This window comes from Herpailurus yagouaroundi, unplaced genomic scaffold, assembly GCF_014898765.1.
Source record: "Herpailurus yagouaroundi ecotype Mexico unplaced genomic scaffold, PumYag 141, whole genome shotgun sequence".
NCBI classification, from domain to species: domain Eukaryota; kingdom Metazoa; phylum Chordata; class Mammalia; order Carnivora; family Felidae; genus Herpailurus; species Herpailurus yagouaroundi.
In genome coordinates, this window is record NW_024412396.1 from 63240106 (window position 1) to 63255237 (window position 15132).

At 53.5% G+C, this 15132-nt stretch overlaps 1 protein-coding gene across 9 annotated transcripts in view; it reads right to left on the minus strand.

The window, feature by feature from the left end:
• TTC7B (tetratricopeptide repeat domain 7B) overlaps positions 1 to 15132 on the minus strand; it is a 233233-nt gene that overhangs the window by 23843 nt on the left and 194258 nt on the right. For all 9 annotated transcript variants that reach the window (XM_040477997.1, XM_040477995.1, XM_040478003.1 and 6 more), the window contains one exon: positions 10219 to 10421. In XM_040477997.1, the coding sequence (XP_040333931.1) occupies positions 10219 to 10421 (203 nt within the window). The remainder of the gene's footprint in view (positions 1 to 10218; positions 10422 to 15132) is intronic.

Below are 15132 nucleotides of genomic sequence, written 5' to 3' on the forward strand. Positions count from 1 at the left end.
ATCTAGGGGGGCCTGAAATAAGGAAGGGGAATTAGGGGCAGGTATCTGGGAACACAGAACAACCCAGATAAGGGAAAACTTGGATCAGACAGTCTGATCCAAGCCAGGGAGGAGCAACCGTGGCAAGGCAGGAATGCAGTGGAAGTGAAATGTCCAATCATACTGGAATAATGGGCCAGAATTTCTAAGAATAAATGGTTTGGATAGAGTATGTCAGATTTTAAATAATTTTAGATCATAATTACTAACGAGACACTGAACTGCACTGCCTGTAATTAGTCATCTAAGACTCCCAAACAGAAAATAGAAATAAACACAGAATTAATTTTTTCCTTAAGCCGCGGAGAAGGAAGGCCCAGTGGCATGGCTTGTATTTCGGAGCCTGCACCGGGTCTGTGATTTCAGTCCTCGCTGAGAGCCGGGTGGCCTGATGCCATATCTCCCTGGCCAGCACTGAGAAAATGCTGCAGTGGGAAGGAGGAATCCAAAAACCAAGCAGAAAATGTCTGCAGAGAGTATCTCTGCACCAAAGGATGCTGTTTGGGGCGGGAGGGCTTTTAGTGCGGGAGGGGTTGGCAAGATCAAGGGCCACAAGCCACACAGGAGCCACGTGGGTGCGGAAGTTCTACATCTCCAGGTGACACTCCTTTTGCTCCAAGGAGGACATACACGCCAACAAACGGAAAATGCGTTAAGCTAAAAATATGCATTTTCAAAAGGATGTGAGGACATAGCTTGAGTCATAAAAAAAAAAACCCTTTCAATTACCTGGTTCTTCCCCCAAATAATTTCCAATCCCTCCCCCTATTCAGATGTCCTCCCCATGTGGCTCGCACCTCCGACCTGGCTCTGGGAGGCTCACTGTCGCTACCGCTGCAGGCATCCTACCCCCAAACGGGCGCGGGCACCGTGCAAACCCAGTTAGAGCGACACGGCCCCCTCTCCTCTCCCCAGAGGAGCCCACCCTCAAGGGACACGTCTTGGTGCTGTGGCAACAAGGGAAGCTGCTTGAATCTGGGTTTGGGGTAGGCACGGGGGTTACAAACAGAGGCTCCCACAGCCTGGAGCCAAGATCAGAAGTCACACCCTGAACAAGACACCAGGCTCACAGTCTATGGAGGGAACCAGATAAAAAGGGCCGAGGATGTGTCCTGGGTCACCATCGGGGCAAGTGAAGAGATGACTAGGGGGTGGCTGACAGAAACTCCACAAGAGAACTCATTTGAGCAGAAGGATCAGTGTTTGGGTGTCTGTTTTCCTTAAACAGGAAATGGTATTTAATGATATTTGTATGGCACCCTGGGGCAGGAGGACCGGGCTGCTCTAGGCCACATGTGACACACTACTCCCTTTCCTTGGCACTCCCGAGGGCAGAGGCTGTCCCCTCTTTGGCTCATCTGTAACCACAGGACAGAGGCGAGATGCTCTGGCCTAAAGGGCAAGAGAGTCTGGGGCCTGGGAGGAGGGTCTCTGCATTAGAGGCGGGGCTACGGCCTGGATCGGCACGGCCCCAATCCCTCGGTCCCTGCCACGTCCACCTGACTGCCTCGGTGCCCCAGGCTGCCCGGGGACGGCCATTTCAGCATGGGGTCTCTGGGATGGGCCGTGGAGCCTGACATCCGGCTTAGAGGGGGAGTGCCTCTGGGAAGGACGAGGCGTGAGAAAGCACAGGGGTGCGGCCCAGGAAAGGCATCAATCTTTATAAATTTACCGTTTCACTTTCTAGTCTGAAACTAGGTCTCTCATGGGCACAGTTATTATGGGTCAGCTTCTCGGAGGGTGATCGTCTCACTGAATGAGAGACAGAGAGCAGGCAGCCTGGGACACATGGGGCCTGGAAGACCAGGGCTGACCCTGGCAGGATAGCCTGGACACTGCTCCACAGCAGCCTCTGGCCTACGGATGGTGACCGCTGCCACCCTCAAATGGGGCACAGGGGCTGACAAAGAAGCATGCGCTTGGGGACAACAAGACAGGGTGTCTGACCTTGAGAGGGGCCCACTGCTGCCCCCCAGGGCCCCGGGGGAGAGGGCTGCCCCTCTGGAGCAGGTGCTACAGGTTGGCCTGGGGACCTGGCTGGGCCAAGCACGCCTGGCAGGAGCCCCACCTTATGGCACAACACGTCCTCTTTGAGACCCGGCCTGTGACACACTCAGATCCCACTGCACTGGAAGATTCCATCAACTAGCTGACTCGGCCTCCATGGTCTCATGTGAAACTGTGTGGCTGCATCCTCCAGTCCCCGCCTCGGTGTCACTTCCTGTACTCGTGGTGGGAAGGGACTGTGCCAAGGCCAAGCCAACAAACGCCCAAAGGACTCTGCATAGAGAAATAGTTAGTCTAGTTAAAAATAGCGTGTTCCCATGATACCTGCTCAAAGTCCATTCAAGGGAGATGGCACCCGGTGCTTTGGGGGGTCTTTGTAAAAGGGGAATGATGACATCTGTCAAGGTCAAGTTGGCTCTTGAACTTGTTTTTCTCCATCTCTCCCTGCCATACCTCATCTACCTGACACTCCTGGTCTACACTGGCCGCTGTGTCACCACAGGCATGGCGCCTTCCCCTGACAGATCTGCAAAGAACGATCCCTATATTGGTTCCACAAGTGCTTCAAGAGAGGGAAGTCAACGGGCCGAAGGCCCCTCTGCAGGGGTGGGTGGGTAGGGGTCAAGAAAGGATCCTCAGAGGTGTGACATCTGAGCCGGCCTCCATGGCAAGCTCTGCCCTCCCTGCTACCCAGGCCAATCTATGGAGCCTGCCCAGCACCCCCTTCAGGTCCAGGGCCTGCCGCCACCCTGGTCTGGCTCTCCTGAGCCCAGATGCTTCCTGTCTCTGCCTGACAAACCACACCATGCCTTCCTACTCTTTTTGGCTTTAATAAGCTGGACTACGGGCTCCAGAGAAACAGCAAGTAATACTTAAAGGCAAAAGCACGAGCTTTTGGCCAACCACGTTTCATGACATATTCTTATTTCAGCTCCTCCGGCTGCTGAAATTCGGTTCAGAAGGAAAGCCACGCTCATGGGCAGGTCTTTTGGAAAGGAGATGCCTCCCTCACTGTCAAGTAGGTACACAGGGGCTTCCACCGACTCAAATTATACAGAATGAGAGTAGCGTTCACAGCTAGTGTTTGTGGAGTGCGATGCAGCCTGTATGAGCTCGTTTAACCACACAAAAACACCGAGGGGTACTATGGTTACCCCTGTTAAACAGCTGACATAACGGAAGTGCAGGAAGATTAAGGAACTTCTCTTGGGCCACACTGTTAGAATGTGACAAAGCTGGGACCTGAACCCAGGCAGGCTGGCTCTCACGCCGGGCTCTGAACCCTTGTGCCGTGCTATCACTCAAGCTGTAGGCGCTTCTGTAGACTCCACGAACATCCAATCTTAGTATCGCCCAGCCCTGGATCTGCTCTTAATTTGCAGTGTAGCCTGGGGCCGGTCACCAAGAGCAGTCTCCCCAGCAGTAAAAAGAGAAATTGTCCACTTCAGCATATATCGTGAGAACAAACGCATCAGGTAGGACCTATGAGGCTTTCAATTTCTTTGTAAAGGTTATTATATTTATGCCAAATACTAAGAGTTCTCGAGAGGGCCTTGAGCTACTCATGGGGCTAAAATGTAGTGTGTGCTACTAAAAGAAGGGAGAGAAGGCAGAATAAAGAACAAAGACCTAATCCCCCAACAGAATGTGCTACTTCCTCTCTTGCACTGTTAGTTTGAATCCCAGTTACAGCGAGTGAAGATACTGGAGAAATCTTAGTACTGGAGAAAGCGTCGTACATTTAAGAGTACTCTCTGTAAGCACACAGATGTGTAGGGAAGGGAGAACATCTAAATATTTCATTACGTCGTTCTTCAAAGAAAAAAACCGGTCTTAATTTGAAAAGCATTTTTTAAAAAAACAATCAAGTAAATAAAATGCAATTAATAGATAAAAGAGCCTTCTCACTTGACTATGGCAAGGCTTTGTTCCTGCCAATCATTCTATGGACAGGAAGAAAATTGATACTTCAGATGAAAGAGATCCATTTCCAAAGATCAGCGTTTGAAAGAGGAAGGGTATCTTGATGCTATTTCATTGGCTTAATTGTCTTACCCAGAGTAGCAATAGAGATCAAGGGCCCCTCCTCAAGACAGGTTTTGCCGCGGGAAAACGAGCCGTGCCGAGGTGAAACCCTGCCCGATGTGTCTGTGCCCTGGGCCGCCCTCGACCCCAGAGCCCCCCGCCAGACTGATGCCGAAAGCAGACAGATACACGGACACAGGATGCCTGTCTCTGGAATGAACCCCTGCAACTCCATCCCATTCATTCTGCACCTCTCTGCCAACAGAGGCACAAACTGGAAAACATGCTTCTAACCAGTAAAAGAGGAGACACAAGCAATTTCCCCTCCAAATCTCATTCAACAGATGGACGCTTGAAAAGATGGGAGAGAGAAAAAAACACCGAAGGCTCAGAATTTAGCAGTGCAAGTCGCCGGAGGGAAGCCAGAGCTCACCTCGTTCCCTCGATTCCAACCCTCTCTGCCATCCTTCTGGCTCCTCATGCAGAATGGGATGAAGCCTTTTCTCACAGTAAGCAGGCATGTAAGCCCGAAGACAGTTAAAAGAAAGCTCCAACTTCGGGCCCTTCTTTGAACTTCAGAGGAGCCTTTTTCGCCTCTGAACAACGTCGTTAGCCAGCCTCGTTGCGACGAATACTTCTGGATCAAACTTTAGGGCTGTTAAGACAACTTAAAATGTAGTCACAATCCATAAGACATAACCCACTGCACTGCATAATTGATGTCCTCCTTCCAAGCCCACCGTCGATGTGACGTGCCTCTGCTATTTCATTTCTTTTTTTTTTATGTTTATTTATTTTTGAGACAAGGAGAGACACAGCATGAACGGGGGAGGGTCAGAGAGAGAGGGAGACACAGAATCGGAAACAGGCTCCAGGCTCTGAGCTGTCAGCACAGAGCCCGATGTGGGGCTCGAACTCACAGACCGAGAGATCATGACCTGAGCCGAAGTCGGACGCTTAACCGACTGCGCCACCCAGGCGCCCCTGCTATTTCGTAATAGAACGCGCTTTTCCAACAGCTCAGCCATTCTCCCTGCGTCTTTCCCACTAATGCACTGCCGTGGAACAGAAGTACAGCAGTACTTCTAACATTGTTAATGTCACTTCAGATTTCTGATGTTTCAGAAAACATTAGATCATGGAGAAACCCCTTCAAGACAGCCTGTGTACGGGGGCGCCTGGGTGGCTCAGTCGTTAAGTGTCCAACTCTTGATTTTGGCTCAGGTCATGATCTCGTGGTTTGTGAGATTGAGCCCCATGTCGGGCTCTGTGCTAACAGCGTGGAGCCTGCTTGGGACTCTCTCTCCCTCTCTCTCTGTCCCTCCCCTGCTCACATGCCCACGTGTATGCTCTCTCTCTCTCTCTCCCCAAATAAATAAACATTAAGAAAAAAAAAAAAAAGATAGCCCGAGTATGAAACTGTTAGCCAGAAGCCATCTTGACTGCACTGGGGGTTTTCATGTCTTATGATCCTTCCACAGAAGACAAGCCTCAGCCACAGTCCTTGGGCAAATGGCCTAGCCTAACCCATCACCTCCAACCTCCTCTCTTCCCAGCCATCTTCCCCTCTCGTTGGGGAGATCCACCAGTGGTTTCTTACCACTACTTCCTCTGGGGGAGGTGGTGAAACTTACCACCTTCCCCAGTCTTCAGGCTGCCCTCCTTTGAATGACTGATGGCTTCTGTCCCTTTCTAGGCCTTGTCTTGGGAACTTCAACATTCAAGAGGATGGCCCCTATGTTTTCTCTTCTCTGAGCATCAGCTCTGGAATATCACTGCCTCTGTTGCACAAAGACTTGCTTTAGGTGAAGGCTGACCCCTGACGCCATCTCTCCTCCTGCCCCCTGCAGAGGTGCAGGCTCTGGCTCACCAGTGCCTCTGTTAAGCCCCTCCTCCCCTGGTTCCTCTCAGGCTCACAGCCCTCTTCAGAGCCCTGTGTCCTTCCCTCCATGTGCTGTCCACTCTGGGAGCCCTGGGCAGGCCGTTCCACAGCCTTTTCTCAACCTGTCAAGTGGTTTAGAAGAAGACCTGAGCATCCTGGTAATATGATCTAGGATACATTTATTTCTTAGCAATACTTTCCCCTCCTCGCCTTATCAGCTCCTCTCCGTATCACCTTCCTGGCTCCCTGCCATGCTCATTCATCTCCTGAAAGTTCTTGTTCTTTTCATCCTCCAATCTCACACATTGCCCCCATGAGCCCAGGCTGATGTTATCAGATGTTGAGCAGATGTCCCTGTTTGCAGAGCCTGTCCCTGTCCTGGTAATTCCGTCCTTGGCTACCTTGAGTCTCTATGCCTGCCTGTGGCCTGAGCAGTGCTGCCCAGCTGTCCCCAGCCCACTGACAGCCCTGTTTCCCTCCCCCCACCCCCACCCCCCACTCCAGGTCACAGGACAACTGATGTGGAGAAGGGTGCTCTGTGTTTCATTAATTCATCTTGGGTCCTGGGGATGAAAGATGTCATGGAAATGTATGTAAATGTATTCACTTATGCAAAATGATATGAAAATATGTCTTTAGATTTTCTGGGAAAAGTCTGATCATTCTATGAATTCCTCCCCTTGTCAACAACATTACTTTGTAATGCCTTATCCCTTCAGCTCCCTGCTCCCTTAATACCTGCCCACACTCAGCTCTCTGCCTCCCTTATCTTGTGCCAAATCATTATTAACGGTAAACACATTATTTCTCTTCTCCCTTCTCTCTATATGTGAATTTAAACATATAGATGAAGGCTGAAACGATTAGAAAAGTGTTAATTTTCACTGGGTGTAATTTACTTTTCTTTTGTCGAGTCTGACCTTCTATTAACTTTAGTGAATACCATCTGCCTCCAAGTCATTACTGCTTTTCTAACAATATTAACGTGTTTGCATTTCTGCTTAAATCGTCCCTGTCCTCCGAGCCGGACAATCTGGCACATGCTATTGCTAACAAGCCCTAGAAGCTAACCAATCCTTGTTCTTCACGAAACAGGCAGAGCTTCTGACCGTTGGGTTCTTCGCACTCTCCATCTGCCACCTGGGCTCCACCTGTAACAGACGCGGCTTCCTTCCTTCAGAAGAGCTCCCTCCAACTGTCCCTCCGGCTCCCCTCCTTCCTCTCCAAGCCTGACTGCTGGCGTGGACGCACTTTCCACCCTCTGGTTTTTTCTATGACCCACAATCGGCCTGTAGCCGGCTCTTTCCCTGGGAACCCCTGTGGTTGACTCTCGTGGTTGGCTCTCCGGCGGTCTCCAGTGCTCGTGCTCTTCAAACTCCTCATTGTGATCTTCTGAGCCTCGCCCTGGCCTGACCCAAGCCCTCACTTGCACACTCCTCGCCTCGAGTGTCAGAACCGTCATCTTGGCTGTTTCTACCCTGCTTCCAGCACAGAAGTCTCGAGCTCCTGGCTCCTCCCTGGGACTCGGCCTGGTAAGAGGCCTCTGACCTCTCTGTTGACCCCTTCCCCTCAACTTAGGGGCCTGCAAATCAGTCTGGTTTCTATGAGGGCAGAGGCAAGGACCTACTGTGCCTTAATAAAGAGATTTCGGTTCTGTGTTTAATTTGTGTCTGGTGCTAGTATTGACCCCATTTATACATCCGAGGACACTGAGGCACAAAGAGGGTGACTTACCCATGGTCCCCACACCAGTGAGGGACAGAGCTGGGATTCTAATCTCACACCTTTTCTGGCCTGGAGCCTCATCCTTAGCTTCTATTGCAAAGGCCGCCTCCTTCCCTTATTATGCTCCAAGCCATAGAAACACAGCTTTTCTGTGCATCCTGGGGCCGGAGGGCCTGGGGGTCCTGGGGGCCGCTCCCCCGCCCCCCCTCCCAGACACCAGGAGATCCAGCAGCACCAGCGGGAAGGGAATCTGCCAGCTGTGAGATGGACCGTGGGGGGTAGTCTGGAGAACACAGGCCATGGTGCATCATTTACAAGGTCACCAAGAAGGAACCATCCACTCTGTCCTTTGGAACTCACACCAAGTATAGTCATTGAGCAGCATTTTGGACTCCAAGAATCAAGACCTAAACTTTGTAGGCCCGCTGGCCTCAACCTGCCTCTAGTCTGCGTAGTTTCTGCATATGTCAGGATGCACTGAGAAAAGTCTTAAGGGTTTATGATTACTATTTTCTACTGGCAAGAATGCCTTTGAGCCAGACAAGGCTCAGACATTGCTGGTGATGGCCTGGCCTCACCTGGGTCCCGCTCACCAGCTCCCCTCACCAGGCCTGAGGCTACTCCTTTTGAAAGGCGAGCATCTGACATTTGTTGGAGAGCTCGGGTGACTCAAAAAGCTCCAAAGGTGAAACAGAAAACTTTCCTGGTGCGATCTTCCTACTCGATCTTTTGTCTCATGTTCCCCTTGGGGATGAACAAGAAATACTTGTCTGAATAATTCATAGGCCCCGAGGTAGAAACATGCTGCTTCTTTTCAATAAAAAGGCTGGGTACACGGTGTTGATTATACCTCTTCTGCAATGCTCTACCAAAAAGCACAGAGCTCTGAGAAGCTCTGTACCAAATCCCTCTTACAACAGGGAGACAAAAATGAAAAGCCATGTAATATTTTTAATCAAACAGACTAATGCTTGGATAATATGGAAAATTGCTTATAAAGCTGTACCAAGCTACAAAATGTTCATAAAGGGAAGGTGAAAAAAAATCAAGTAGCTGTAATTATAAGGTCTGATTTATTTTTATTTTTTTTAATGTTTATTTATTTTTGAGAGAGAGAGACAGACAGAACACGAGTGGGGGAGGAGCAGAGAGAGAGGGAGACACAGAATCCGAAGCAGGCTCCAGGCTCCGAGCTGTCAGCACAGAGCCCGACATGGGGGTTTGAACTCACGAACGGTGAGATCATGACCTGAGCCGAAGTCGGATCCTTAACCGACTGAGCCACCCAGGCGCCTCAGTCTGATTTGTTTTTAAAACAGAAAACTAGTAGTTAGTTATTTTTGAAACTGCTGAAGCCCTTCTACATCTTGCAATATCACTAAGAGACGTAGCCAGAGAACTAAGGCTTTGGGATCCTTTGGAGAACACTTTACTTCTTAGGTACTAAACCATAGCCTCCTAGCGTTGGAGGAGGTTCCCAGCCTATTTAGTTGCTTGTTTTCATTTTACAGAAAGGAAACGGGGGGCAGACAGCTTAGGGTCTTTCTTTTTGTGAGCTTAGGCAGGCTCACAAGTTAAAGAGTGAGCAACTGACACCACAGGGTCCGGAACGCTGTTCCCAGACTTCCTCGTCCACTGCTCACTCTTTGTATCACACACTGACCACTGATTACGGACACCAGGCTCCCAAGGGCTGCTGACACGAAGGCCACCTCAGTTTCACCACAAGTCTCCTCTGTCCCGTGGCTCACGAAATCACAGATATCCCACCACTAAGTACGAAGTGCGAATCCCGAACGTCAGCCTGGCGTGCAGGCCCAGAGAAGCAGTATGGCTTTTCATCAGCAACTCAGACTTTGGTTAGCTTTTGAGTTTCCATTCAGACTCACGGGAGAATAACAGGAGATCGGCGGCTCTGTGGGGCAGTTGTGCTCAATGCGTGTGCCTAACACAGTAATGCCACCAATGTGAACCCCGCGGAGGGATCAGTCTGCTCCCCCACTCCACTGAAAACGAGGTGGAGGGACAGCCGACTCCAGGCAAGGCAGGGAGAGGAGCAGCCAGGCAGCCCCCAGGCTTCGGGCGCACATGCATTTCTGGGGAGCCACCACACCACGCGCAGTGTGCAAACCGGGTGACTTAGCTGGGTCCTCTCCGTACCAGAGGGCCCATCCCGCCCTCCTCTGACAGGATGCCCCTGTTAGCCAGTAGCCTCGGAGACAAGCTGGAGTCTCCCAGGGTGGGGACACCCTCCCGAGGTGGCAGCACAGAGACCAAGGTGACAGTGGCAGTGCCCAGGAGACTAGTGACTCATGCCTGCCCCTTGCGCGGAACAGGACCGCTGGGCAGGGCTGCCAGGGCTGTGCACCACCAACTCCCAGGGGCCCCATAAACCACACAGAAATGGCGCCGCTGGCTCTGTACGGTGTGACAGCCTGGCAGGCTAACCACATGGGCCTCCGAACCGGAGGAGACCCGCCAGTCGCTCCGAGGGGAGCCCCGGCCCGGGAGCGGGGTCCCGGCCTGGCTCTGAGACTCACCAGTCGCTGCATGCTCTTCACGTGGGTGGGACTGATGGATAAGGCTTCTTCATACCACCGCCGGGCCTCGTCAAGGTTTCCCCGGAGCTCGGCAACCTGGCCACGCATGTACAGGACGTTGTGGGACATCGGGAAGAGGTTGGCGGCTTCCTGAGTACAGGCCGTGGCTTCTGCAGGCTTCCCAATGCCAATGTAGACTTCAGCTGTGGCGGGGAGAGCAGAAGACAGATGCTTTACTGGTTCGCCGCCCTTCTGAGGCCCTGCGAACGGCTGTGACTCTAGGTGGGGACACTTACATCCCCCCCACGGGAGTCTGGCAGGGACCCATCTGGAATCCGCAGGGCCCAGAGCCAGCCAGTCCCCCAGCCTGAGTCGAAACAGCTGCAGTGACGGCCCTTCCCGCCCTCGGTTACACCGGGACTCGAGTCTCTCTGGCTGCAGGGCCTTGGAAGGTACACGAGTCGCCACCAGCCAGAGGGGAGTGAGGCCTGCCTGGCGCCACCCCCCACCCCCACCCTCAGGGCTGACCTAGGGCACCTTGGTGTCCGGGGCACCTGCCCTCGGCTCTGAATCCACAAAGAAAGGGCCGGGACGAGCTGAAGGCCAAGAAAACCAGAGGCACGCGGCCCCTCAAGGGGGACAGCTCTGCCCTCCGGCCTGTTTTCCTGATGCCGAAAAGCATACAGAGGGAGCGACTGTGGCCGCCATGTTCACGGGCATGAAATAAAACGGCGGGTCCATCAGACCCTGCCCTCCAACCAGTAAAAGCTACTGCGCCCTGGAGACCATCAACTGTATGACACCGACAAAGCCCTTTGAAAACCAAGCTGTCACTTTCAAAAAGGCAGGAAAACGACCTTTCCTGCAATGTCGGGCCTCAGCTCTCGCAGGTGGAGTCCCGAATCGCTTTGCGGCCCCTGCCTCCCAAAGGGCCCATCGCGCACGGCCGCCCACCTGTCTCTCGGGCACACTCAAGTGCCCCTTCTCCTGAGGCCTGTGACCCCAGCACCACCTTCTTCCCGGCGCTGGGCAGGTGTCTCCAAAGACTTCAGACCCCTCTCCTCTCTCCTCACCGTATCTGTCAGGACTACTGCCCAGAGTCCTACTCGGCTGGCCGCTGTGCCCTGGGGCCTACTGACTGCTTCTACCTCCAAGGCAGCCCCCGGCTCATCGGCTCCTGCCTGGACCCCCACCCCCTCACCCCTGGTGGTCAGCGACATCTGCACCCATGCCCCCCAAGTTACACATACAGTAAAATGTTATGTGTCATATAATGCGGGCCGAAGTAGAAGGAGTAGAACACAACACAAAAGAAATAGAAAAGTCCTAGTATTTTCCTTGTGCACTTCAGGAGCTGTGTACTGGAGGCCACTTTGGAACTGCCCTGACCAGGGCAGGCCCTCCTTGGGCCCCTCACCTGCTGCCTGCCACACCTGTCTGTCCCACACAGCCACTGCCAGGTCAGCCTCCCGAGGCAGAGCTCGGGGCCGGTCAGCCCACCTGCAGAAAAGCGCCCCTTCCTGAAGACCTGCTGCTTCTGTTCAGCCCTCACGCCCTTCAGCCTGCCTTCCAGCGGCCTCCCGGGGAGGCCTTCCCTGACCGTCCTGCTTAGCCTGCTGCTCCCCACGTACTCAGCATGACCCTGTTCCATGCTGTTTTCTTGTCCTCCATAATTTCGACCAACAGGTTCCTCTCGTTGGTTTCCTGTGCTGTCTGTGTGTCCCCTGCAGAACGTAAGCCATCAGCACACGAGCACAGGGACTGTGTGCGTGTTGTTCACCGCTGTGTCCCCGGGGATGGGAACAGCACCTGGCCCAGTCGGAGCTCAGGGAAGAGTCGCTGAGCGAATGAATGAATGAATGAATGAATGAGTAACAGTAACAATAGTAGCTAACATTCATTAAGCATGTGCCTTATGCCATGTCTCTTTCATCGGCACACAATGCCATAGGTACTATTATTTTATCCCCATTGTACAGATGAGGAAACTGAGGCACAGAGAGGCTGAACAACTTGTCCAAGGTTTCAGGGCAAGTTGGAGGCAGAGCCTGGTTTGGGCCTCTACAGAGAACAGTGGCCCTGACCCCAGATAACATCCAGATCCCTCGATGACTGGCTCCACGGCCCTTACGAACCTGTGTCTCTACTGCTCCCCGACACCCTAAGCCCTGGTGAGCCGCTGCTGTTTCCACACACGTGTCCAGTCTTCTGCCCCTTCCTGTGGTGCCATTCTCCCCCCACTGAGGCCTGCTCAACAGCCGTCATCCCTGGCAGCCAGCTCTTCCCCTCAGAGGGGAGCCCGGCCTCTGCGGTCTCTGATGGCTGCGGCCCTAGATGTGTTTCAGTGAAGGGTCTGGGGTCCGCTTGCGGACAGCACACTTTCTGTCTCCCCACCTGCAGCTTTGGGCCCAGAGGCTGGAAAAGGGCAGGTGTGGATCACACACTTGGGGTGTGTTCATGTTGACTACTTTTTGACCTCAACCAGCCTGATGGCCCCTCTCCTCGAGCCCCCTCTCTTTCCCAGGGATGGTCACCAACCACTGACTCCTCAGGCAGGGACAGAGCCCTGGGGAAAGCGGGCCCCGCACCGCCCGTCTGTTCTTCCGATCTGTGGGTGCCCTCTTCGACAGGGAGCACAGACATGACGGGCTGGCCCAGGGGTCCCTCAGACGTGGAAACTCGGGCCACTGAAATCCAGCCGAGCCCTGACGGTAGCAATGCCGGCACCGTGCCTGTCTCCCGTCCTCTGGAGGTTCAGCTCACCGGGTAGTTACTGAGCTCCTATGACACACAGGGACTCTGCAGAACAAGGGTGAAAGTCTGTCCCCGGTGAAAGTCTGCCCCTCCTGGGAAGGACACGGCAGGGCTGTCTGATGTCTCTCACCATGCAATTCCCTCCCGGCTCTAGCCAGCCGGCTGCGTGCCCACTGCAGTTTCAGGTTACTTGAGTGTGCCAGTGACTTGGGAGAGCTGTACAGAACGTTCCTCCCACTGTATGCTTGGCTCCTGACTTGCTCCCATTTTGGGGGTGGGCTTGTGTACATTTCTGAGGTCCCCAGGGCCGAGAGCTGACTGGGTGGGTGATACACTGGGCCTCTGTCATCTAAATCACTATGAAAAAAGACCAGCTTGGGAGTGGGGACCGAATGCTTCTAGAATTTTTATAACAAGAATCAAGGTGGGGCGGTGGGGGGGGGGGGGGCGGGCTTAAACACCAGCATGACAATGTACCCATCAGCCCTGTTCTAGGAAGGTTCTCCGTGGGACCATGTATCTTCATGACCACCGTGTTGTCATCAGCCACGTGTCTGATGCTATTGCTTCCTTCCTGAGGAATCGATTGGAAGACAGAGACTCAGCTGAGTCATGATCATGACAGTGGGAGAAAGAATCTAGGCCTCCACGGATTTCTTTTCAGTGGTGCAGAAGTTACAGGAGGAAACCTATGTCACTGGCAAGGCCTGTGCTCCTCACATAGGTGGGGCAGACAGATGCATGGCCTGGCTGTTCCTAAATGCATCCATTTGAAGCTCAAATGGAAGGACACGGGGCAGATATCCTGTGGTGATTTTCAAACCATTTCCTCCAAAGGAGCCTCTTTTTCCAAAGGGATCTTAAGAGTGGCAGCTGGCCTCCCTCTTGGTTTGGTCCCCTCTTCCGGCCTCTGAGGCACCTCTGGGGACCTCAGGGCTCTAGGGTCCTCAGTTTTGTAAGCCAGTGTCACGAGAACACGGAGGGTTCAGTTCCTGTACCTGGGCTGAGTGTGTGGCCGGGGCAACGCAGTCAACTTCTCTGGGCCCGTTCACCTGTCAGCTGGGGCCCGAGGCTGGCCCACAGCTCTCCCTGGACAGCGGTAAGGGTCAACCAGGGTGGTGGGAACTGGGGAGGATGGCGCTTCGTGGAGCCCAGCCGCCTTCCAGATGGCCACGAAGAAACAAGAGTACGGGGAGCTGAAGCCACCTGGGAGACCCGTCAGCATATTTGGGCATAGTTTGGGCCGATCGGTATTATTTGGGGGTGCAGGGCCAGCCTTCTGTTTACCACGGCTCCTGTGAGACAGTGGCTTGGAATAGTCATTCCCCCTTTATGAGGAAATCACGTCTTCTTGGGGTGCAGTCTTAGGCTCCAGGAGCAAGACCTCAGTGGACGAATTGGGGAGGAAGAGGGAAGGATTACAGAGGCCTCCCTGCATCCCTGAAATCCCCAGAGGGGTCCTCTTGCCTAGACAACACAGCTGGCCTTCTAGAATGTAACGAGTCCCTGTAGGTATTTACTCTGAGCTTATGACGCTTGGGAAGCCTTCCTTCCTGGGGGTCCTCAGCTCATACAAGGCCCAGTACCTTCCTGGATGAGGGGTTCACAAGTGTCCATCCCTCAGTCCACAGGGCTGCAGCTCCCGCCTTTGTGGCTCCATGTGGCTTCCATAAATAAGCTCTACCGTCCCCTGGAGCACATCATCTTTTCGAGAGGACCCTCCAACCTTTGCTTCTCGTGTCTGCCAGGGGCTCATCTGCCACAGCCATGCACCTGGCTCTTCCCCGCCTGCCCCAGGTCCCATCTGATCGATGCGTTTGGGAGAGGGCCTTGGGCGTGCTCACGGTGGCCCTTCAGAGCCCCCTCCGCCCCAGGCCTTGTCTCTCGGATGCCTGAGTTCTTGGCTTGCTCTCGCAGGCACGTCGTGGGGCTCTGCCTCTGCCACGGGGAGGCCAGCGGTTTGGGATGGGCGAATTTACCTGAGCCGTGATGTTAGGGAATCTGACCGAGTCCAGATGCCAAGCCACATTCTCAGATTCCACTTCCCTAAGTAAGTGAGCTGGCAGTTTGCTCTCCACTTGCCAGAACTCAGGAGCTAAAGGGTGTTTTCGTACTTCCCTAAAGCCTCCAGCATATGACCAGACTTGTTTTCTCCCTCTA